The 26,289-nt window shown below is 43.5% G+C and overlaps 1 protein-coding gene across 1 annotated transcript in view; it reads left to right on the plus strand.

The window, feature by feature from the left end:
* The window catches only part of HID1 (HID1 domain containing), a 1,473,500-nt gene that overhangs the window by 1,223,227 nt on the left and 223,984 nt on the right, over nt 1-26,289 (plus strand). Inside the window, exon 16 of the mRNA XM_044090525.1 lies at nt 8,423-8,503. Coding sequence (XP_043946460.1) covers nt 8,423-8,503 — 81 coding nt within the window. The remainder of the gene's footprint in view (nt 1-8,422; nt 8,504-26,289) is intronic.

A 26,289-nucleotide genomic window follows, 5' to 3' on the forward strand; every position in this document is an offset into this window, starting at 1 on the left:
TTCTGTTTAAAACCCTGTATCTTGGCAGCGACCAGTTTTGTAACTTTTGAGTCTAAAGAAGATCCCTGGTGACTCTAGAAGGAGTAACATGTTCTAGAATTAAGGAAGGCAGTCCAGGTGGTGTTCCTTTGAGACAAAGGAGCTGATATCCTGTAAAGGAGAAGCCAACTGGATATATTCCTTCCTGTAAGAAGCTGCAAGGAGAAAGGGACTTCAAATTGTCCTTGCCCATGACTGAGTATGAAGAGGAGCCTGCTGGGGCATTATGCTCTTTTAAAATGTCTCTGTAACTACTTTTCATTTATTTTAGTAAGGTTTTTGCCAGAAACGTTTGTGAAGAGAGCACTGCATTTGATTGTGAAGAAAGACTGCATGTGTCTTGAATTGCATAAAGCCTGAAGATTATAAAGATCTATCAGAGAAGTTTGCTTGAGACTGCAACTGACTATTGCAATCTAAACTTCCTGTGTAAACTTTTTTTGTTGAACTGTTTTGCACATAAATATAAACTTCATACTGGCAAGCAGACACCAGCGACTTATTACAGGTAAAACCATTTGCCACAACACACACACACACACACACACACACACACACACACACACACACACACACACACACACACACACACACACACACTGTAGTACTGTTATTCCTGTTGCCCAGTTTGACAAAAGGAGGTACTGCCAGGACAGTTAGCTGGAATTTTGTAAATAATAATTATTAATCATTTGTGAATATTAAACTGATTCATACAAGTTGCTGGCGTTACAAATGTATTAGAACTGTATTTCATGTGTATATCAAACTGATTTGTACAGACGTTTGTGGTGAAAAGGTATTTGTAAAGTGCTTGTGTTTGAAATGTATACACAGTGTACCCTACTGGAGAGAACAGAAATGTACATGCACTATTGTAACTGTTTGAATGTACAGTATATGTTTTAACAGAGGAAACTGGGATGAACTAATTACTCTCTGGAAGTGTGGAGGTTTGCAGTTGTTTTATGACTCTAAGCACCTACAAAGATCTGAGCAAAAGCCCTTGTGTGTGTATTTTTACAGGTAGGTGCCAAGTCCTGCCAGCTTCCAGCAGCAGGGGTTTTGCATGGGTGCTAGAAGTCAGATGATCAGAAATTGTTATTTTGCAAGCTATCTCGGAAGTAATATTTTAGATATTATTTTGAGAAGTCTCAGTGAAAGACTGAGCATTCTGTATTCTGTCTTGGGCCTGACAACAACAAGAAGGACCATTCACCTGCCTTGCTGTATTAAGTAACAATTCTCTTAGATTCAGTCAGGAATATCATGACGGTTAGTTTAGGTATTGTTTTTCTTTATTTGTCTGAGCCTGTCCTGCATTGTTATTTTAAATGTTTCCTGTGATTTGAACTCTGATGTCACTGTGAATATATATTTATTGTTGTCTTGTTCTTTTATTATTATTAAATATATTTAGATCTTTCATTGTGGCTGATCATTATAGTGATATTTAAGTTTTGAGAGTACTTGCATATTTATGTGGTGACACTGTGTGGGCCACTCCTAACAGCCTTTCTCTTGATCAATGGTGAGAACTTAGGTTGTTACTGTACCTGTTGTTTGTGATGAGAGGTGCCACAAGCTTCAACTGGGCTTATCTCAATCGATTTGTTGTATGGCAGGCATCCCAGAGAACCGCTTAATACTGCTAAAGAGATTTGAGAAGAAGCAAAGGCACCATTTAAATATGTGATAAGACATTACACTAGTTTACAGGATAGATTAAAGCTGTTCATGCCTGTAGTAAACGAGCACATGCAGAAAGCCCAGTTTACAGGATAGATTAAAGCTGTTCGTGCCTGTAGTAAATGAGTACATGCAGAAAGCGCAGGAGATGTAACAACATGTTTATAGGAATGCGTGACTAAGAGAATTCAATCCAAGGGATCAGCTGTTCATATTAGTACCTCCATGGAGAACAAATTGTAGCTGTAAGACCCTGTTGAAGTGATTAAAAGGAAAAATACATAGACAGCCAGACAAGAGAAAGGTAGAATATATCTGTCCCAGAAATGTACTAAAGCATTGGAGAGGAGTAGAAAGTTCTGTGGTTAGCTTGCAAACTGAAATCCATATAGAAGAGACCAGATATTCTCTGCTGTAAGTACAGTTAGAGGAATTTCTGTGAAAAATACAAAAGCAGGAAATAAGGAAATTTATATTAAGAAATGAAGGTGTATTCTCTGAATGACTGGAAGATCTAAACTGGTTGAACATAATATAGAGTCAGCATGTGGACAGAAGGTTAGACTGACAAATTACAATACCAGAGTCACAAAAATGATTACTGAAAGAAATTTAAAAAGTGCTCAAATTAAGAGTGATAGAAGAGAATGGAGTAGCCCAGTAGTTCTGATTAATAAACCTGGAGTATCCAATTCTGTAAGAATTAAAAGTAGAAAAAAAAAACACTGAGTAGCATTTCAGTTTTTGAAAGTTATCTCCTGCTCAGTAGTGACTCGCTGATAGAGAACCCAGGAAAACCAAGATAACATAAGAACATTAGATTTTTCAAAGGGGTGTTATCAGATTGTGTTCTTCCTCTGCTAAAGAAAACACAGCTTTTGTAACCCCTGAAGTTTATTTTCTGTTGCAGTGCTACAATACCATTTGATTTAGCAGCTTAAGGCACTTTTCAGAGATTAATGGATAAAATAAGGAAGTCCCACTCATGACATGCTGCTAATGCATACCTAGAATGACGTGGTCATACATTCAGAGGATGGCGAGTCTAACTCATTTAAAGGGCAGGCAGTGATAGAATTGATAGGACAGGCAGGGTTAACTGTGAATACAAAAAGTTGTAAGTGGGACATGAAGCCTGGGATACCTAATAGAAAAGAGGGGTACTAAAACCACAACTGGAAATCAGAAACCATAAAAAACTGGATTGTACCCTCCACAGAAAGTCACATGAAGGTTTTTCTCCAACTAGCTGGGTACAACAAAAAATCTGTACATAATTCTGCAACTGTTGCCTGTCCTTTGGTATACCTCACAGAAGGAAAAGCCCCAGTCAAAGTCGATTGATCTCTTGAGGTAGATAGAGCATTGAAAATATTGCTTTGTAAGTTAATTAGTTAACTTAAGTTAACATAAGTTAACTTTCTGGTAGAGTAGATGTTCTTATAGAACACTGATGCAGTAGCCTATATGGGGTATTTTCTGCCAAGAATATGACCAACCAGCTATCTTATCAAAGTTAAAAGGCTTCTTCCTCATTTTGTAACTGTCAGGAGCCAAAGCAGTGCTCTTTGTGTCAAAAAACTTCAGAAATTTCTTGCTCCAAGAAGGGAGACAATAGCCCTGAAAGGGAACATGCTAGGAAACGTAAAACAAGAGTAACTAAATAAACAAAGGTATATACATCAACACCCTGGCAGTACAAAACTCAACCAAAGAAAGGGTCTGGAGGGTGGGGACAGTTACTGCAACAGTGACCTATTAGAATATACACTGTTATGGTAAGTTAACTTAAGCAGCTGTACTATGTTCAACATTAGGTCACTGTTGCCAGTAGCCTAAGCTATATACGTAGATTACCATAGCCACTGGGGATGCACAAGCCACTGCATTTCTTTGTGCTGGTCCCAAGCCCGAATAAATGGGGAGGATTGTCAGGAAGGGCATCTGGCATAAAATTTTGCCAAATCATACATGCAGACAACAGTACAGAAATACATACCGGATCGGTCGAGGCCCGGGTTAATAACGACTGCCACCAGTACTGTTGGCCAACAGGGTGCTGGTGGAAATTGGGCTACTGTTGGCCGAATGAGGAGAATAGGGGGAAGGCATGCCCGAAGGCAGGTAAAGGCTAGGACTGTGATAGTGAGGGTCGGAACTTTGAATGTTGGTAGTATGACTGGTATAGGGAGAGAGCTAGCTAGCTGATATGATGGACCGAAGGAAGGTTGGTATATTGTGCGTGCAAGAGACCAGATGGAAGGGGAGCAAGGCTAGGTGTATCGGAGGTGGTTTCAAATTGTTTTATCATGGTGTGGATGGGAGGAGAAATGGCGTAAGCATTATCCTGAAGGAACAGTATGCTAAGAGTGTTTTGGAGGTGAAAAGAGTGTCGGATCGAGTGATGTTTATGAAGCTGGAAATTGATGGTGTAATGATGAATGTTGTTAGTGCATATGCTCCACAAGTTGGGTGTGTGATGGACGAGAAAGAAAAATTTTAGAGCGAGTTGGATGAAGTGGTGATGACTGTACCCAAGGGTGAGAGACTGGTGATTGGAGCAGATTTCAATGGGCATGTTGGTGAAGGGAACAGAGGGGATGAGGAAGTGATGGGTAGATATTGTGTTAAGCAAAGGAATGCAGAAGGTCAGATGGTAGTGGATTTTGTGAAAAGGATGGACATGACTGTGATGAATACATATTTTAACAAGAGGGAGGAGCATAGGGTGACATACAATAGTGGAGGAAGATGCACACAGGTGGATTATATCTTATGTAGAAGGACCAGTCTGAAGGAGATTGGAGACTGTAAAGTGGTGGCAGGGGAAAGTGTAGTTAGGCAGCATAGGATGGCGGTTTGTAGGATGACATTGGTGATCAAGGAGAGGAGGATGAGTGTGAGGGCATCACCAAGGATCAAATGGTGGAAATTGAAAAAGAGTAATTGTGAGGTGATGTTCAGGGGAGAGTTAAGACAGGCACTGGGTGGCAGTGAAGAGTTACCGAATAGCTGGGTAACTACAGCAGAGCTAGTAAGAGAGCTGGCTAGAAAGGTGCTTGGTGTGACATCTAGAAAGAGGAAGGAGGGCAAGGAGACCTAGTGGTGGAATGAAGAAGTACAGGAGAGTATACAGAGAAAGAGGCTGACGAAGAAGTGGGATTGTGAAAGAGATGAAAGTAGACGAGTATAAGGAGATGAGGTGCATGACAAAGAGAGAGGTGGCGAAGGCTAAGGATAAGGCATATGAAGAGTTGTATAAAAGGTTGGACACTAAGGAGGGAGGAAAAGGACCTGTACCGACAGGCTAGACAGCGGGACCAAGCTAGTAAAGATGTGCAGCAGGTAAGGGTGATACAGGATAATGAGGGAAACGTACTCACAAGCGAGGAGAGTGTGTTGAGCAGATGGAAAGAGTACTTTGACAGATTGATGAATGAAGAGAATGAGAGGGCGAGAAGGTGAGGATAGTGAATCATGAAGTGCAGTGGATTAGCAAGGTGGAAGTAAGGATAGCTATGAAGAGGATGAAGAACGGAAAGGCTGTTGGTCCAGATGACATACCTGTGGAAGAATGGAGGTGTTTAGGTGAAATGGCAGTGGAGTTTTTAACTAGATTGTTTAATGAAATCTTGGAAAGTGAGAGGATGCCTGAGGAATGGAGAAAAAGTGTTTTGGTACCGACTTTTAAGAATAAGGGTGATGTGCAGAGCTGTAGTAACTACAGAGGGATTAAACTGATCAGTCACAGCATGAAGTTATGGGAAAGAGTAGTGGAAGCTAGGTTAAGAAGGGAGGTGATGATTAGTGATCAGCAGTATGGTTTCATGCCAGGAAAGAGCACTACAGATGCGATGTTTGCTCTGAGAGTGTTGATGGAGAAGTACAGAGAAGGTCAGAAGGAGTTGCATTGTGTCTCTGTAGATTTAGAGAAAGCATGTGACAGGGTGCCTAGAGAGGAGTTGTGGTATTGTATGAGGAAGTCAGGAGTGTCAGAGAAGTATGTTAGAGTGGTACAGGATATGTACGAGGGTAGTGTGACAGTGGTGGGGTCTGCGGTGGTAGTGACGGATGCGTTTAAGGTGGAGGTGAGATTACATCAAGGATCAGCTCTGAGCCCTTTTTTATTTGCAATGGTGATGGACAGGTTGACAGAGGAGATCAGACAGGAGTCCCCGTGGACTATGATGTTTGCAGATAACATTGTGATCTGTAGTGAGAGTAGGGAACAGGTGGAAGAGACCCTGGAGAGGTGGAGATATGCTCTAGAGAGAAGAGGAATGAAGGTCAGCAGGACTAAGACAGAATATATGTGTGTGAATGAGAGGGAGGATAGAGGAATGGTGAGGATGCAGGGAGTAGAGGTGGTGAAGATGGATGAGTTTAAGTACTTGGGATCAACAGTTCAGAGTAATGGTGAGTGTGGAAGTCAGGTGAAGAAGAGAGTACAGGCAGGATGGACTGGGTGGTGAAGAGTGTCAGGAGTGATTTGTGACAGACTAGTACCAGTAAGAGTGAAGGGGAAGGTCTACAAGAGGGTAGTGAGAGCAGCTATGTTATATGGGTTGGAGACAGTGGCACTGACAAAAAGGCAGGAGTCAGAGCTTGACGTGGCAGAGTTGAAGATGTTAAGATTTGCACTGGGTGTGACGAGGATGGACAGGATTAGGAATAAGTATATTAGAGGGTCAGCCCAGGTTGGAAGGTTTGGAGACAAAGCCAGAGAGGCAAGATTATGTTGGTTTGGACGTGTTGAGGAGGGATGCAGAGTATATTGGGAAAAAGATGCTAAGGATGACGCTGCCAGGTAACAGGAAAAGAGGAGAGGCCTAAAATAAGGTTTATGGATGTGGTGAGAGAGGACATGCAGGTGGTTGGTGTGACATAGCAAGATGCAGAGGACAGGAAGAAATGGAAACAGTTGATCTGCTGTGGCGACCCCTAACAGGAGCAGCCGAAAGAAGACCATAGCTTACAAACCAAAATAGGACAAAGTCTGTGTTTACCATGAAAGCTGTTAAAGGGACAGAAGTTAAGAGAGGGTCTGAAGGGATAATGTTTTGAACTTTGAGACCTTGACAGAAAGATTGAGAAAGAAGAGGTTTAGCACTAGCCTTCAGATGCCCTCTTTCTTTTGCAACAGAAAGCATAAATAATAATTGCACAGAAAAAAAACGCATACACGCACGCGCGCGCACACACACACACACACACACACACACCCACACTATTTTTCTCAGAAAAATAAAATAGTGAATGTTTTTCCCCAGAAGAGGACTTATCTGCCCAACTTTGAAAGATTGCTAGCTGACCGTCAGTACTACAGAGCCCACAAAAGGAATGCACTTTGGCAACAAGAAAGTTCTGAAGCTTTTGTTGCTTTAACTGCTTTTTATATGGAGCACTCCTCAGGCTTCTGGCAGTTAGAGTGCATAGAAGGCAGACTTTTAGCTATGATAAGCTGGTCGGTTGGTCATGTCTTTGGCAGGATATAGCCCAAATAGCTTAGACTACTGCAACAGTGATTTGATATTGAACATCTGAAAAGACTGTTCTGGTCTGAGCCAGTGTCAGTGACTTGATTTTACTAAATAATTTATTCTGTATACGGATGCATAACAGATGTGTTTGAGAGCAGTATTTTCCCCAAATACTTCAGGTGAAAAGCATGCTTTGTGCTTTAATTGGTTGGAAAGGGAATGCTTGGCCGTGACTTAGCTTTCTGTTCATTAAAGCATTACCTGCTAGGTAGATGCTTCAAACTGGTGACTGATTATACCCCATTACAATGGCTGAATAAGCAACAGGGGTGATGACAGGTAACTGCTGGGCACGATCACTGCATCCTTTCCAGTATACTGTAAATCAAAGGTGCAGGTTGGCCTTTATGAATGCTGATCAGTTGTTTAGATCTTCCAACCCACCAAAATCAATGGTTTGGTGCTGAGAGGGTTAGTTTCAACATCCTGTGCGTAAAAAAAGGTGGGCTTTACTTTTAAATGTTTAAATCTTATGTTGTTAAAGTCTCACAAAAAATAGCCAGTCACTGTATTAGGCAGAATATGATTGCCAGTTAAGTGCTTATAAAAGGGTGTAACCTGAACATACAAGAAATGGTTCCACATTCAGAAATTCTTTATGGGTCGGAGCAAGGACTCTAATTGAAGAGTTGGATTTCCAGAAGGTAAATGGTCCAGTGAGACCTGTTATGGATGTGGTCTGATATAGGCAAAAAATATTTTGATGGAGCTGAAGGGAAGGCCTGACAAAGCCTGAAGCTGTAATCTTTGACTGCTGAAGGGGCTGTGTGAGGCTGAGCCTGTAGGGACTGTAATCTTGTAAATAACTTATGGTACTAACTGATGAAAGAAGTGTGCTGTATTTTCACTGCATTTTTTATTTCTTTTTGCAAAAAAAACTGCCTTTTCAACTAATTCTGTCTCCATTGTCTTTTAAAGGGTTACATAAGTCATTTCTGAAACTGTAACACAAGAAAATTTAAAGAAATTAGTAGCTTGGATTTGATTATAAGATCATAAAAAGCTGCAGGAATCAGTTTTATCCATGTTCACTCAAAACTGCAGTGATTGTACTTGCACTTGTGTGCTGTAGAAATGCTAATAAGACATGACTTACTGTGTACATAGCATTTCCATTCTATGCTGACTGTACATTTTCTTATTTTGGACTATAGGAGGTACCTCAAACTAAGGTGGACAGGCGTCGTTTATCAAGTGGATCGTCCAGCACTCAGTGGACACCTTCCCCTGATTGGGTAAGTGCTAGGTGTGAGTCTCACTTCCTGTCAGGTGGCAGATATTACTTTGTAGAAATAGCATTAGTTAGCAAATTGCCTTTGCAATGTGGTAAGTAAACAAGTGCTTTGAAATATATCATTTTGTTACATCAAAAGCCATGTCTCATCAAATAATAACATAGTGGTCTGTAATCTTCCAAGTTTTAATAGCTTGCCAAGTTTTTGTGATTTTTGTTTAAGAACACTGGAAACCTATTGAGCCTTTTTATTGTGCTTGGATGGATGCAGTCAGTACACTGATTTCCCTGCTACTGTTTTCTATTGATCCTCCAAAACTAGCAGTCCACTAATGACATGTGTAAGTAGAAGTATGATCTAAGGTTTTTGAAATGCAGCATTTCCCATCCTCAAGCAACAAATGATACTTAAATGCTAAGTATCGTAATGCAAGCTGTATTCCTGTGAGACCAACATCCACTTACGCTGTGCCCTGATGAGTTCTGGTAGACTGATCTGTTCTGAGCTTTTACTCCAAAAAGAAAATTATAATCTTGCCACTCCAGGTTCCCTCATGCACACCAAACCTGTATACCGTGAAAAACAGCAGTAGATGGTGCCCAGTCTATCAGTGAGAGTCACATCTCCGAAGTAACAGAAATGGATTCTTGATATTCCAGTGTTAGCCCCTGCAGTAAACTGTGTTTTTCCAGGGGCTGTGCCAACTGCAGGTATAAACTATAATTCATCTTTCAGTTAAAGTATTTATGTCCCTACCCCGCACCCGGAATACTGTTTTTTGATAGTAGGTATCACAAAAGGAGATACTGCCAGCCCCGCTATCTGGAATTTTGTAAATAGTTGTATGTCATTTGTGAATATCAACATCATTCATATACTTGTGTTACAAATGTATTAGAACTGTATGTCATATAAGATGGTTTGTACAGACATATGTGCTGAAGAGATATTTTGTAAAGTACTGAGCTAAAATGTAACCACAGCATGCCCTACTGGAAAAAAAAAAACAGAAATGTACCTGCACTGTTGTAACTGTTCAGATGTATATATTTTAACAGGGGAAACTGGAATACAAGAGGTTAACTTCAGAAAAATGGCTGAAATTGAATTACTTTCTGGCAACAAGGAGACACAATGTCTAAAACTAGGGAACTTTCTGCATTGTTTTGCAAGTGTTTTATTGTTTTATGACTTCCAGCAAGTACCAAGATCTGAGGAAAAGCCCTTGTGTATGTATTTTCACAAGTAGATACTAAATATTATCTGACAGATCAGTGGTTGTTTTTTTTACCTGGGTTGGAGTCAGATGATAAAAATTATGTAATTCTTCAAGTTATCCCAGCAGTAATATGTGAGATATAAATTTAAGAACCATCTGAGAGAGACAGAATTCTGTATTTTGTCTTTGACCTGACAAGATCCATTCCCCACACATCTGCATTGCTATGAGTAAGTAACTCTAGGGAACAGTGTAATTCTTTTAGATATAGCTAGGAATGTAGCAAAGCTTAGCTTAGATTTTTTATTTATTTATTTGAGACTGTCCTACAATATTGTTTTAAATATTTCCTGTGATTTTAAACTCTGATGCAACTGTTAGTATACATTGAGTATTTTCTTATTCTTTTATTATTTATTATTAAATATATTTAAACCTTTCACTGTAGCTGATCCATGAGGAGTCATATTTATGTTCTGAGAGTACTTGCATATTTATTTGGTGACACTGTGTAGGCCACTCCTGATAGCCTTGCTCTTGGTCAAACTACCATTTGTATTTATAGTAACATTACACAGCAAGATTGGACACCCTTTGTTAAGTGCCTTAAGGTAGCTGATAAAGAGTTGGCTGGTGGCAGTGATAACTACCTTATAGTCTGAGTAGAAGGGGACATAGCTAGTTAAACCTGTGCCAGCCTTCCCCAGGTGTGTGTGTTTGTGGGGGGGGGGGGGGCTGGGGGGTGTAAAACAAATCTCCAAGAGTGTGTGTGTGTGTGTCAGCTAATTGGGCAGGGACATGAAGCACCAGTTGCACAGAGAAGGTGCTGGAGGTCTTGGCTTGGCCACTCAGCTGAGTTCTCAACTTTATAGCTGTGCCAGTGTAGGGAGTCTTATTGGGGATCTTTAGAAAGAGGGAGAAACCAGCCCAGACTGACTGTGGTCTCTGTGTGCCCTTAAGGGAGATTGCACTCGATGCAGAGAGCTGCATCTGGAAGTACTGTGTGTGTGCCTGTCATACTCCCAATGTATGTCCCCCACTGGTGCTAGTGGTGAGGATTGAGGCTCCTTGATTACTGGTCCAGTGGTGGGGCATCACAATGGGTGTACCCAGTCCTACAGTATCTCAGATGAATTCCCCAGTAACCCACCACTGACATTCCATGATCTAAAGAAAATCTTCTCCTGCAAACTTCACGTTTGGTTTTATTAAAAAAAAACATATCCAGTGAATCAGTGCCTTTCAGACTGCTCCTCCTACACATCTTAATCACTGTACACAGACATTTAGGGATGCCTAGTAGTGCACTGTTGCACATCTTCTTAATAACAGTGGTAAGTGACCAGTATTCTGTCGGTTGGTCTGTGAAATGTCCAAAGCAGTCTTTGTTTCATTTTGTTACTGCTGTCTTCTTCATCTGATCATTCCACTGCAAACTTCGCCCTCCTTCAACAATGCTGGCTATCAAAACTAACCTTCCGCAGGATATATATCTTCACTTCTCAGCAGGTAAGTTTGGACTGAGTACTCTATGGCTAATATTTATTTTTAAGTATGTTTCAAAATATGACCATAGCTTCCCAGTTTCTTGGTACTGTGGCCGTAAATATTCATCATAGTTTCTGTGGAGATCCACCTTGTCAACTGTGGTGCTGTCTTTGAGCATATCAGTCTGCAGGTTCTGGGGTCACTGTACAAAGTTCCTTTCCATAATAGAATTTCCAAGTTCAAGAAGCAGGACCATTGTGTAGATATACTGAAAGTCTGGGTTAAAAATTTTAACACCTGACCAACGTATGTGGTGTGGAAAGAATTTTTCTAACCCAGTCTTGTATTTCTAATATTCTCTAAATACTTGCAGGATATTAATCACAGTTATGGAAAGCTGTTAAGAAATTAACAGTTTTTCTGATCCAAGCTGGAATACATTTTCCAGCCCAGAAGGGGATTTTGCTCTTGCTTTGAGTGGTTACATACAATATACATTGAGGAAACTTTTGTTACTGAAGTCCTGTCTCTTTGGCTTAGAGGGATAAAGCTCTAAATGTAACCCAGACAATCCAAGTTTGAATAGTGGCTTTATTGGTGATGAAGATAGGTGAGGATTATAAATATGTAGACTACATCTCTCCATCTTAGTGAAAGGGAGGGGTATGTCTGGATGGCTGCTATATATCAATAAGCAGAAGCTTACATGCATCACAGTGCAGTCATCACTTAAATATATAGGGGGTTGGATTAGGGGAAACTTGTGATGAGTCTAGTACACAATCATATGCAGAGATGCTACTAAATATAATGGGTACAATACAGAAACGGCAGCACTTAAAGCTAGAAATGGATCAGCAAATTTGAGTATTGTACTGGTATGTAATGCTGCATGTTTTATATTTGAGGCAGTCATTTTGGGTTCCTGCTGGACAAGATACAATTACTAAACTTAAGAACTGGATGAGGATTTTTTTCTTTGCAGATATGACACCCAGAGTAGTATGAGAGGAGGTAGCAATGCCAGAGGAATATGGAGGATTTTCTACCCCAATGTAGATAAATATCTTTGGGCAGCACAACTTGAACTCTTTAGTAGCTGTACAGATCAAAGGGCTAAGGCAATATGGCAGCAAGTGCTCAGAAATAGAAATAGATTGGGGCAAAAGGATCTGTTTGAAGTCTTGTGGGATTCTGATACTGAAATTGTTGGTCAGCCAATACTGAGCACATCAGTCTTTAAAAAGGGAACTTGATAGCCGCTCTACCAGGGGTTGGAGAAAGGAATTACTCACAATAGACAGTGAAATGCAGTCAAAAAGAGAGGGGAGTATTGGAGCCAAACGGAAAGAACTGAAGTCTAATCTGAGCTGTTGGGATCAGATGATTAAAGAAGGGAAGTTTATGGAGTGGCAGAAGGCCTTCAGAGATATGGGCTCCCATTACAGGTCCGAAAATCTGAAACTAAAAGATGAAGGGTAGAAAATTAAATGGTACTGGTTTGAGAAGAAGGAATGGCTGGGAAAAATGAAGTGGTTTATGCAGCAAAGGGTATGTGCCAAATTTGGCAAAGAGAGAATTTCAGCATTGTAGAGGTTATTTCACAGTAAATAAGGTAAAGGTGTCTTGGTAGATACAGTTAAATGTTGACATTACGCAAGTGCAGTAGGTGCAGTTCTGTATTTTGCCAAGTAAAGCTGTGAAGTCATGTAAATTTCAGATCTTTTGGTGGAAATGTTCATAGAAGTTTTTTTTTTGTACTATGCGTAGGGTTGCAAACTTTTTTTTCTGAAAGCTGGCAATTATTGCTTGTAGATATACCACCAAAGCTGTAGGGGTCTGGATCTTTTGGTGATGTCCTGAGTTGGAGAAGCTAAAAGAAGATCTGGATGTATTTCCTGCAAGGAATGGGGCTATCAGACTTTAAAGTGAGTGAAAAGGACTACTTCCGTGGGCTATGGGAGCAGGTGGTCATTATTCCGGGTAGAAATTAACTATCTGATATTGTCAATTTTTTTCATCTCCTCCTCACAGATGGGGTTACGGATCTGACTCGGCTGCTACCAAGCTCGTGGCAACCAAAGAAGCTCTTGGACACTCCCCTTACCCACAATGCATCTCTTCCTGCTCCGTTAGATTTCGTTTGCTGCTTTGTGAAAGATGTGATCCTTCCTAGAGCTCTTGGATAGTCAGGCCATATTTGTTTAATTATTGCCTTTTTCCAGTTCTTTCTCAACCTTCAGTACCTTACTGTTGACATTTTTCTCCCCTTGTTAGAAAACTTTAATTTTTCCTTGGTAACCACTTTTTATTAGGTCACATACCTCTGTCTGTCTTTCTCTGCCATGTAACCATTGTTTTCTTAGTACGGTTTGTACGTTTTTCTCTCAGTCCTTACCTTTTTAGATAGTCTCAACTACTATTGTTAGTAGTTTTACCCTTACCATTGTAGGTAGCCTTAACTAGTATTGTTAGTAGTTTTTACCCTTCCCCTAGTTTTTTCTTCCAAAAAATAGTTTTTCTTCTAACTTTATCTCTTTTCATCTTCTTGTCATGTTAGAAAAATATGATAAGCCTGGTGGTTTTAAAAAATGCGGGCATAGAATCCTGCTCAGTGATTTCTCACAACCGATGCGTTTATTGCCTAGGTCCTCTCTACACCTGCAGGAGAACTGCTGTATTTGTCATTCTTTCAATCATCATGCGTTGGTTGAAAGAAGAAACAAAATAATCTTGAAAGGGATGTTTCCCTCTGCCTTTGAAGAGGCCATTTCTGCTTCTCCATTTAAGCCGCCTTCTAAATCGAAGTTGGCTCATTCTAGTCCTACGTCTTCCCTGTCCGTTAGGTCAGGTGATAAGGGCAAGAAGAGGCCTTCTTCCACTCTGTCGGATTCAACAGAGCCGAAGAAAAAAAATCCTAACCATGCCAATAAAGACCTATCTGAGCCATTGGCACCAACTCATGACAAATCCGGATCAGGTATCTTCATCTCTGGAGTCATTGATAAAGATGGGCTGGATTCCTTGGTATCGGATCCAAGAAAGAGTGCCTTTAAGCCTGTGATGTCTCTTCCTCGGACCAGGTACTCTCCTATGACCCTATACCTTTCAGAGTTTTATCCCCCTTTTTATCCAGGCTGAAATTCTTATTCTACCGGGAGCCTTACTGAGTATGACGTGGAGCACTTGGTGCAGAAGATTTTGTGGGCAGAGGTTATAACTAAATCACACTCAGCCCTAACCCATATGGCTCTGGAGCTTCTTGAGTCCATTACTCCCCCTCTGGATCCTCCTCCAAATTCAGAACAAGTTTTGTAGCCCTTGGATCTGATGCGCCTGGTGCCCTTTAGGTCAGATCTGAGGACATCATCTTCATATCAGGTCTTGGCTCTGAGTGCTTCCATTTTTTCAGAACCAGCGAGCTCGTGGAGCCACAGTGACCCTCGCAGTCCTCGAGAGCATTTGACTCCCAAGTTGTAGGAGCAGTTGATGCATCTCGGGGCCTCTGTACAGGTGAGCTCAGCTCCAGCTTCTACCCAGGGCAAGCTGTCCTTAGGGCTGGAAGAGGCTTAGTCTCCCAAGCATGTCTTGCCAGGTCGAGAGTCATCTTTCTCTCGGGAGCAGTCAGCCTTTGGGGTCTTGGAGAGGGTGATAGCTGCCACTGCAACTAAAAGGGTATCTCACCCTTCAGATCCTCAGCCTAGTCAGGATTCCCTGCGTACCTCTTCCAACCAGGATACTCTACTGAGACGGTGAGACCTCAAGCACCAGAATACTCAGCAGGTCCCCCCCCCTGTCTTTTCAGATAGCTCCCCAGAGTCTCCCACTGAGGAGGTTCCTCGGAAGAGACTTTGTAAGAGGAAACATTTGGATTCCACCAAGGAGTCTGCCACTGAAGACCCCAACTTCGATGAAGCAGAAGGATCCCCATGGTCACCTCCTGAGGACATGTCCTTTGGGGAGATTCTAGAAATACTGAGGCAGAGAGGCATCTGGCAGTCCAATAATCCTTTGGCTGAGGAGTTGGTGTACCTGCTGGCTTTTTGTTCTCACCCATCTTCCTCCTGGGTTACTCCACCCACCGTTGAGCTCATAGGTTTGATCTCTCGGCGGGCATGGGAGACCTGTTCTCTGGAGACCAAACAGGATAATTATAGCTCCATCAGATAAAGCCTTCTGGACTTAGGATGTTGCAATAGATGCCATAGTCATGGTGGCAGTGACCAAAAAGGAACTCTCTGAGGAGAGTTCTACTATTCATCCTCCTAATAAAGATTCTAGGATGATGAATAGGTGTGAGAAGTGTGTTTTTTCTTCAGTGTCATTTGCCTTATGATTGCTGAACTATCTTTCCCATTTTACGAGGTTACTAATCAAGGAGCTAACAGATACCCTGCAAGGAGCAGTAGCTGAGGGTGTACAACAAAATGTATCTTCACAGCTAGCGACCCTACACTCTATAGCTAACTCTTCCATGAGGCTTATTGCTCACACAGCCGAAGGAATGAGCAGAGCAGCGGGTTCTGGCATCGCTATGAGGAGGCATGCCTAGATGCACCTATGTGACTTTGCAGAGCCCTTTAAGACTTCCTTTGTCAACGCCTCATTTGATGGTGGTTCTCTTTTTATACCAAAAGTTAAAAATACCCTTTCCAGGTGTGAAAAAGAAGGCAAGGCTCTGTCTGCCATGGGCATATCCCCCCCCCCCCCAAAAAGACTCTACTCTAAAGATCAGTGAGGAAATGGGAAGATGTGGTTCAAAAAAATCTCAGAGTTCGTACCAGGACATGCATGTAGATTTTTCCCCCAGTGGCAGAGGAGTCCCGCAGAACCAGGGCTCCCGAGAACCCTTTTTTCGCGAAACCCTCCCAGCACTCCTGAAAGGATGCTCAATTGTCCAACTCTGAAGGCAATCGGGAATTGACTATCCCTGCACTGGGGAGCCTGACAAAACATAACTTCAGATTTGTGGGTGCAGAAGATTATGTCCAAAGGCTATCACATTCCCTTCAATCAACCCCCTCCTCTTATCAACAGAATCCTGGATGTCCCACCCAATCAAAGGGAGCAAACAGTTATTCAGATTCAAAAACTGCTAGAAAAAAAGAGTCATCCAAGAGGTCCCCCAGACCAGAGAGGACTCAGAATTTACTCAAGGTTCTTTTTGGTTGGAAGGAAGACAGGGGACTGGAGACCAGTCCTGGATCTCAGCAAGCTAGACAAGTCAGTTTGACTCAGCAAGTTCCGAATGGTCATGGTTCAGTCCATACTTCCTTTTTTTGGAGAAGGACATTTGGATGTGCTCAGTGGACCTTCAGGACACGCACTACTATATAAAGATGAAGAGATGCTCCAGAAGATACCTACACTTCCATTTGGGAGCCAGTCATTTCCAGTTCAGAGCATTGCTCTTTGGTCTCACCAAAGCCCCCAGGGTGTTCTCCAAATGTATGACACTGGTTGCAGCTCAGCTGAAATTACAGGAATTCCCGGCGTTTCCTTATTTAGATGACTGGCTCATCTCCTCCGCAACCAGGCATCTACTGTTAAACACATGGGATTCAGTTCTTCAGCTTTGTGCACAATTGGGTATCACAATAAACTTCCAAAAATAAAATCTGGAACCGGTACAGACCTTGAAGTGGTTTTGGACACTACTCAGATGATTGCCAAACTTCCAATGTCAAGAGTATTTCACAATCAGATGACAAACAACCAGGTTGCTTCAAGGTAGCCACATGTTACAGTCTTCAAGGTTAAGATTAATGGCTGCGACAATGTACTAGTACAGTTAGCCAGATTCCACATGAGAGTTCTACAGTGGCTTCTGGCTGTCCAATGGTCGATTCTTCATCAGTCCATGTCCCGACAGATTCTGATAACCAACACATGCAAGAGATCCCTTTTGTGGTGGGTGCATTCAGACCAATTGTTGCAAGCTCGACCCTTTGTTCCCCCACAGCCGCAGGCCAAGGTGACCACGGATGCCTCCCAGATAGGGTGGGGGGGCATTATCTGGGGAGGATGGTCCAAGGGACCTGGTCTGCAGACGAGGCGAACATGCACATCAATGTCCTGGAGATGAGAGCTGTGCTTCTCATATTGCAAGCATTTCAAGCTTCTCTCCCTCTGGGAACAGTTGCAGTTCAATCAGACATGACAGTGGTCTGGTACTTAAAGAAACAAAGGTGAGTCAGGTCTTATCCTCTATGTCAAGAGGCTGTCAGAGTGTGGCAATGGGGAATCTCTTCCAACTCCTTTCTCACAGCAACACATATTTCTGGGAAGTCCAATGTGATAGCAGGCAAATTGAGCAGGTCCAGTCTCATGCCTCATGAGTGGTTCCTCAACCAAAAGGTAGCGGAGGACATTTTCCACAGAGGGAGCCAGGCTTGCTACAACCTTTTTGCTTCTCCCCTGAACAAGTGCAGCAACTACTTTGCCCGGATCCCACCACAGGGAAAGTTCCCAAGGGATGCTGTTATGCACATTTGGCCCCCTGGTCAACTTTATGCCTTTCCCCCACTTCCCCTGATCTCCAAGTTCATTCAAAAAGCAAGCAGGTTGAAGAGAACAGTAATCCTCATTACCCCATTCTGGCCTTATAAAATTTGGTTTCCTTTCTTTGGCCTCATCTTCAGAAGAAGCCCTGGATTCTGAAAAGCTTTCCAGAGCTGCTGTCACACCCGACAGGAATGATTCTTCCCAACCTCCACAATCTCAAGCTGACGGCTTGGTTTCTACAGTTCTGTTAATTACCAAACAACCTATGCTGTCCTCACCAGTCAAACATATTTTATTGTCTTCTCATAAATTGTCTACCCAAAAACTGTAAAAAAAAAAAAAAAAAAAAAAAAAGTAAATGGAAGAGATTTGTAATTTGGGCGCTACAGCATAATGTAGATTCTATTACAGCCCTTGTACCCTTTGTCTTGTATTTTCTGGCTCAGCTTTTTAATGACTGGGTGTCTGCCTCTACAGTCAAAGTTAAATTAGCAGCTATTTCTGTTTTCCATGTTGACGAGAATAATTTCGAGAATAATTTGTCCCTAATTTCACATAAACTTTGCAAAACCTTCTTAAAAGGGACCCTGTTGTTAAAACCACCTCACAGGGATCCATGGGACCTCAATTTAGTACTACGTTCTTTTGTACAGTCACCCTTTAAACCTGCAGCCACCTGTAATATTAAGTTTCTCTTCTGGAAAACTGTCTTTCTAGTAGCAATCACATCGGCAAGGAGAATTTCAGAGATCCAGGCCTTATGCCCACATTCTCCTTATCTAGTTTTCCATAAAGACAGAGTCTCACTGCTTACCAACCCTTCCATTCATCCCAAATTTGTTTCTCAAACCAATAGCAACCAATCTATTCATTTGCCCGTTTTCTTTCCTAACTTTAGCTACAAGGGTGAATATGTTCTACTCTTGTTAGATGTACATAGACAGTTGAGATTCTACCTTCATCAAACTAATGAGTTTCTCAAGACAAACCAGTTATTCATTGCTTTTGTGGGTCCTAAGAAAGGCTCATCAGTCTCCAAGGTTACCTTATAAAGATGCCTTTCTGATTGCATTTCCTTTGTTTACACCTCAAAAGGTTGTAATCTTCCCAAGCCTATTCGAGCTCACTCGACTGTGGATGGCCTCGTCTGCAGTTTTTCCAACTAACTTTTCCATGGATGACATTTGTGCAGCAGCTACATGGTCTAAACATCATACCTTTATCTCCCACTGTAAGTTGGGCATGGTCTCTCGGAGAAGGGCCTCCTTTGGTTCGATGGTTCTGAGGAACATTCTTCCTTGAGTCCACCCAGGATATAGGAAGCTGGGGACTCTGTCCCATCTGTGAGGAGGAGATGAAAAAAATGACAATATCAGATAAAGAAATTATGTACTCACCATAATGTTCCATCTGTATTGTTGATTTTTTCATCTCTCCTCACATTCCCGCCCTCCAGCCCTCGGCCCTGCTTGAATGAGAAATTTTTACAATCAGGACAAGTGTTTTTATCATTGTCTCTGCAGAACTGGCCTCTTCAATCATCTTTCACTCTTTACTTTTTATTCCAGGATTTATAGCCAGTGTATATGATGGCAAACAAGATCTGAGGGAACAGAGAGTGGTGCGTTGTGGTTAAAGGGAGTGTCTAAGGACGACTTTGGTTGCCACAAGCTTGGTCGCGGCTCAGTCGGATCCATAACCCCATCTGTGAGGAGAGATGAAAAAATCGACAATACAAACGGAATGTTATGGTGAGTACATAACTTCTTTTTTTATGTGATAGGGCTAGCCTCGAAGAAGGCTATAACAAGGATATGGAAGTAGCATTTACCCATCAAGGTAGAAGATATAATCTCAGTAGTTGAGTATATCAGATCAGTGGAAGAAAATGTAAGTGGGGGGGGGGGCAATAGACTAAAATTTATAGCAAGGTGGGCGTATTGGTTGCAAAGGGTTGTGGAGGTGAATGCTACAGCGATAGATAACAAAGCTCTCTCAGTAATGTGGGATATTGCTTTCAGCTGAAAGAAGTCATTGATTAATTGAACTTGTTAGAAAAGGGGTTGTTTATTTATTTTTTGTGCCTCTTTGGTTATAGTTTATCTGAGTAGTTAATACTTACTCTGCGTGTTGGGTTTCTCTCTCTTTGCTTTATTTTTTTCGCTACTTGTTGGTGTTACTTTAAAGCTTTATAACAATTGCTAGTTCATGCTGTATGCTATCTTGTATACACTAATATTATTTATTAATGAGAGAAAAAACAAATATTAGAAACGTGAAAAAAGGAATTTGCATTTGGAAATGAAAGTAAAGTGCCCAAAAAACAAAGGTAGTCATTCTAATATTTTACAGGCATATCACTATTTATTGCTTAAATGACAAAATGAATAAGAAAAAGCAAGAAATAAAAGAAAAATTGGAGGCCTTGAGTAACTTTACAACCTGATAAGGAGAGGCACTTAGAGATTCATTTTTAGAACTGAATGTAAAACTGGAAGAGGCTGAATGGAATAAATGTCAATAAATTAGTTATGATAGATAAAGATTTGTGCAGAAATGCACAATTTAATTAGAGTAGACTCATTTTTATAACTGCAGAAACAAATGGAAGAGGACATTTTTGAAACTAAGTGTACCATATATTACAGAACCAGAAGTGGATTCAAAAGAATGTCATATTCTACTCTAAGTAAGAGAAAATGTTTACCCACCACTTACATTTAAGTGTTGCAAATAAAAAATACACGGATCTCTAGAAAATTGAAGTAACAAGGTTGTTGCACTAAAGATTAGAACAAGTCAGTGGTAATATATTTCCAGAAAAATTGGTATCTTAGGAAAACTATATAAAATGACATTCTGGAAGATGAGGGTATAGCACCAGGCAGAATGGCATGAATAAAGCAGTGTACACTTTGTGCAGGGAAATGTGCTAGAATTTTTCAGCTTAATAAAATAAAATGCATTCATAACTAGAGGGCCTGGTTATGTGGTGCAGAGGGATGGAACCCTGACTGAGACCTAGATGATCCAAGTTTGATTATCTGCTTGGGCAATGGAAGAGCCAGGTACGTTGGGGAGAAGAATAATCAATTCTTCAACTTATCCACTCCAGTAGGGGAGGGTGGGTGTTTCTATCAGTGATGTAGGGCATTCCCGGATGGCCAGGGGACAGTGCTGCGGTCACACTGCAGATGGCAGTTGGGTAGGCCAGAGTAAGGTAATGGTATGCATAGTTCAGGGTGTGGCGTCACTAAGCTCCACTCAGGTAGGCTTCCTTTCTCCCCATTCAGCCTCCTCCCACTTCCACATAACTGTGCAAGTGGCACTGTACAAGGATATGTGGATCTCATATTCATTCTTCACCTCCTGTTTTAACCACGTATGCCAGAAATTTCTCTACTGTTGCTTCCACTGAGGCCCAGTCTGAAGGAGCAGGTTGGATAGGTTAGAGTAGAAGCAGATGTTTAAGGAGGGGCTGTGGGATGCATCTAATGGCTGACAGTTGCAGAGGAGAGAAAAAATGCAGTCATCACTAGTAACATGGGCTTGGTTCTACCATACTAATACTGGTTGCTCTTAATGACGATATTGGTTGGAACACAAACATACAAGTGTAGGCCCCCATGGTGACACAAGTGCCCACATCAACCACCAGGACTGGGTGAGAGTGTAAATACAGAACAGTCTCATATCCTACATCTGTAGTTGCAGGTGAGAGTCCAAGCACCTCCAGGGCTGCCTGCATGATGCGTCCCTCTAGTTTATTCTTGCCTTCGTGAGGGAGGCTGTTTATTGGCAGGGCAGTGAATGGATTCAAAACCAATAGGATCTGATGTTAGGCAGGCTTGTAGGGAAAAAGATACAAATCTTTGATTTATTCATGAATTAGCATCCTAAAAAATAAAACCAAAGTTTTTGGATGAAGTTGTTGAAAAATTCCGGACTTACAAAATGTTTATTACTGTAAATGTAGCCATTTAAACCTAGGCTGTCTTCACTGCTTTTTCCCCAAAACATTCAGTAATGGCCTTTTATGTATTGTTTTATTAATTATATTTTTCAGGATTCCTGCTGATTGTCAGCCCCCCTCCCTCCTCCCATTGACTTCTCAACCCCATTTGTTCCCATCTATGGCATGAGCTAAGGTACTCTGTCATTTCCACATGGGATGACAGCAGGCATTTATGTACCTAACTCACTAAACCAGTGGCAATTTGTCAGGACACTGTGTAGTACTAGGCTCTGTACATGAGCACCACTGTGTATGCCAGGTCCTGGCTAGCTGGCTATTCTACAGCATATGCTACCATGAGCATCTGCCGTTTCTCTACGTGATAGCAGCTGTCTTCAGCAGTATGTACTGTAATGCACCCTTTCTGCTAGGTAGAACTAGTCACCCTTGTCCCAGAAAAGCAAGCTGGCATCTATGCTCACTGCTGTCTTACCAACATGGCTCTTCCAGCTCCAAACCACTGGTCAGACTCATGTCATCTGTATCATAGTCAGGGCTTTATCCTTCTGTGTTTTGAGCTAGGACAGTGATGACTATTTATTGAAAGGCATTTATGACTGTGACAGCTGTAATGCTGCCACTCCAAACCAGAAAATAGCAAGTGTTTTTCCACATGAGAAAAAGCTTATTGCTGTTCACATAAACCTTATACAAAAGAGCTGTTGTATATGCTTGAGTTAGTGTCATAAAAACTGCTCTTCTGATTTGGTGCTGAAAAATGCCAGAGAGACAGAATTTTAAAGCTACAGTTGTCCATCATATGTAGTCTTCTAACAGCAGCAGTTTTTTTTTTTTTTGGTTTAATTTTTTTGGCTACCTGCCCGTTACTGTCAAGCATCCCTCTCAGCTAGACAGTCAGCCCATTCATTCCATAGTGGGGGGGTGGTGGGGCACACTAACCTATGTGTTCCCTTTGGAAGGGAAAGCAACAGTGGTGCCATTATTCATTGTGTAAATTAGATTTTTTTCATAATTTTCAGGCATTCCTTTGGCATGGCTCCAACTTCTGAAAGTACTTGCAGCAGAGAAGGTAAATATGTGCTTCCACACATACAGCCTCCACTTCAAGGTGTTACACACAAAGAGGTAAAATTAGCAGTTGAATTTCTTGCAATGGATCACCTGTGGCCCCATCTCTCAAAAAGGACAAGTTGGCAATTTCCATTTAGTTACCACCTCCCCATACTACACTCTTCAGCACTCGGTCCATTAACCAAATTCAGGTCAATAGGGGCAGAAGTCAATGTTTAATCCTTCTGAGCCAGAACAGGTCACTACTTAACAATCAATCTGAAGTAGGAGATTCATTTGTCTGCAACCTGTGGGTTATGGATCCGATATCGGATCCGAACTGGTATGGTTTACCAGCTATGGATCGAAGCTCTCAGCTCCTCCCCTCACCCATAATGCCCTGCTCTACCCTCATGACCTCAGATCTCGTTTGCCGCGCATGGTGACCAGATTGTGTTTTTCCAGCTCTCCAGCTAAGTGAAATTTCTAGTCTTAAAGTGCATAATTTTGAAAGTTTTGTGTGAAAGTTGTGTGAAAGTGTAGGTTTCCCTCTTATATTATTATACTTTTAGTCTTTAAAATTTATTTTTACTATCCCTCCCCTCGCTGGTAGCGTAGTGTGTGTTTGGGCCTGTTGAGTGGTTTTGTTACTTTACTTTAACTAGTTTTAGTAACCTTGTTTGTTTGCTTTTGGGATGTCTGAGCAGCCCAAAGCTGTATTTTCAGTGCTCGAGTGTGGCCATAAGCTTTCCCCAGCTGATGGCCACACTCGGTGTGTTAGATGCCTGGGGGTTGAACACCTCACATCTGGATGTTCCATTTGTGCAGGGTTCAACCCCAGGGCATTGAAGGAGCGGAGGTCCAAGCTTGTCTTGGCGGGTCCTTTGCAGCCGGACTCGGCTCCGGCCTCCGCTCCTTCGGGGGTAACCGTTACCACGGTTGTCCCCTCTCCGGCTCCCCCTCCTCCCCCTGGGACTCAACCTCCCTGTAGTGGTTCGGAGGAGAGGGAAGCTAGGAAGAAGGAACGGAGGGAGAAGCACCATAAGCGGCGGGCCGAGACCTCTGTTTCGGCCCCGCCAGCCAAGCGGGCTTCTCCCCCGGCCTCCTTGTCTGCTGGCTCTCCCCCTCCTCGACTCCGGTCTCCAGCGTGTTTTTCACCGGGACCTGAGGAGGAGGAGACCTGATCTCCATCGAGGCTATCGAGGAGGCACTCAAGGCCTACCTCGGTAGCCTCGTCGAGATCAACTTATAGCCTGTCGGACGCTGATCTGGACCGGATGATGAGAAGGTTCATCCAGGCCCAGATGCAGATGGGAGTGCTCTTGCCTCCCCCCCTTTTTTCAAGCCAATTGCTCCTTCTCTGACCCGCTACCCGGGTTCGGAGCAGTTGGAGCCGAGCAGCTTCGGAGCCGGGGGTGGGTCGGCGCCGATAGTACTTGGTACTTCGGATCCGACCCTGCCCTTGAGTGCATCGGATCCGACCTCTCGGAGCCTGGATCCGAGCTTCGGATCCGGGGGATCAGTGCTCCTTCGGCGCCGTCTGTGTCGGAGCGCACTGTCCCTTCGGATCCGAGCGCTTCGGCGCCGGCTCCGATCCACTCCTCGGATCCGAGGGGGAGCCGATTGTCAGATCCTTTGGTCGAGGTCGGCTCCCCTTCGGCTTTTGATGTAGTGGAGAGGGCCCTGTTGAGGGTCTCCGGACCCCCGGCACTTGTTTCGGCTCCGCTCTACGCTCCCTCTGCACTGGGTCAGGCTTCCACCATCCGGCCCTTGGGACAGCCCGCTCCTGTGCCCCAAGCTGTTCCCCTGGAACAGGTTGCTGTTTGCGAGGAGTCCTCTGACAGCCCCCCAGAGGATGTTCATCGCAAGCATACGTGCAAAAGGAGGCACATTGACTCCCCCGAGTCTCTCACGGAAGACACGGATTTGGAGGAAGGGGAAGGCTCCCCACGGTCACCCCCCGAGGATGTCTCATTTGGAGACATCATGGAAATGCTCCGCATAAGGGGGGGGTGGTCTGCCCCCAAGTCTTCCTCGGATGAGTCCGTGTTCTTGGAGGCATTTGAAGCGGGCCCGTCTACCTCTTGGGTGTCCCCCCCTGCCGACCCCCTGGTGGACCTCATTACCACCAGGGCGTGGAAGGAACCGGACACCATGGAGCCAATCCCTAAAAGGCCCGACCGGATCCTCAGTCCCTTGGCTGACCGTGCCCATTGGAGTAAGGGGCCTCCGGTAGATGCCATGTTGACGGCGGCGGCCACCAAGAGGGAACTTGCTCAGGAGCGTCCCTCAGTCCATCCCCTGAGCAAGGAGTCTCGGATGATGGACCGCTTGGGGAAGTGGATGTTTAGTTCAGCGACCTTCTCGGTAAGGGCGCTGAACTATCTGGCACATGTGATTAGGATGCAGCGCGATCTTATTAAAGAATACGCTGCATCCCCCCCAGAGTCCATGTCGGAGGAGGACAAAGTGCTGCACACCACCAGCATGGCCACTCTCAGGTCCGTTACCAATACCTCTATGCGGCTACTCTCCCATGCTACGGAAGGCGCCGCTAGAGCCGCAGGGGCAGGTCTAGTTACTAGACGTCAGGCCTGGCTCTGTCATTGCAATTTCTCAGAGCCCTTCAAAGCGTCATTTGCGAACGCCCCCTTCGATGGTTCTGCCCTCTTTGGCAAAACTGTTCGCGACACTTTGACCCAGAGCGAGAAGGATGGGAAGACGCTGTCTGCCGTCGGAATCCGCTTCTCTGCACCCCAGAGGCCCTATTCTAGGAACCAAAAGGGTCAGAAGAAGATGTGGTTCCGGAAGTCGCAGCAATCCCAGCCTGCTCCGGACAACCAGTCCTTCCGTGGCAGAGGAGGACAGGGAGGATGCCGCCCTAGAGGCAGAGGGGCTCCCAGGAACTTCGGGTCCAGAGAACCCTTCTCTGAACGACCCGCGCAGCAACCCTGAGGGGTTGCCCGGCTGCTCCACTCTGGAGGCAGTCGGGGGACGTTTTTCGGAGCACCTAGCGGCATGGGAGTCCATAACATCAGACCGCTGGGTTCTCCAGATCATATCCAGAGGATACCGTATCCCCTTTCGTCACTTGCCAAAATTGAAGTCCCTCCCCGACGTTCCACCCGGTCAATGGGAGGCCGCTTTGGCAGAAATTGGCCATCTGCTAAAGAAAAGAGCCATCCAGCCCGTCCCCCCAGACCAGATCGGATCAGGGTTTCTACTCCAGGTTCTTTTTAGTGCCAAAAAAGACGGGGGATCTAAGACCAATTTTAGACCTTTCTCTCTTGAACCTGGCAGTTCCCAAGGAGAAGTTCCGAATGGTCACTCTGCAGTCTATTCTCCCCCTTCTGGGAGAAAATCACTGGATGTGCTCCATAGACCTCAAGGATGCGTACTACCATATACTAATGGACAGGCGCTCCAGGAGGTTTCTCCGCTTCCGGCTGGGAGCCAGTCACTACCAGTTCTGGGTCCTTCCCTTTGGTCTCACCACAGCCCCCAGGGTGTTCACCAAAGTATTAGCAGTGGTAGCGGCCCACCTGAAGC

This window comes from Protopterus annectens, chromosome 12.part0 (genome assembly GCF_019279795.1).
Source record: "Protopterus annectens isolate FY-2018-M chromosome 12.part0, PAN1.0, whole genome shotgun sequence".
Taxonomy (NCBI): domain Eukaryota; kingdom Metazoa; phylum Chordata; order Ceratodontiformes; family Protopteridae; genus Protopterus; species Protopterus annectens.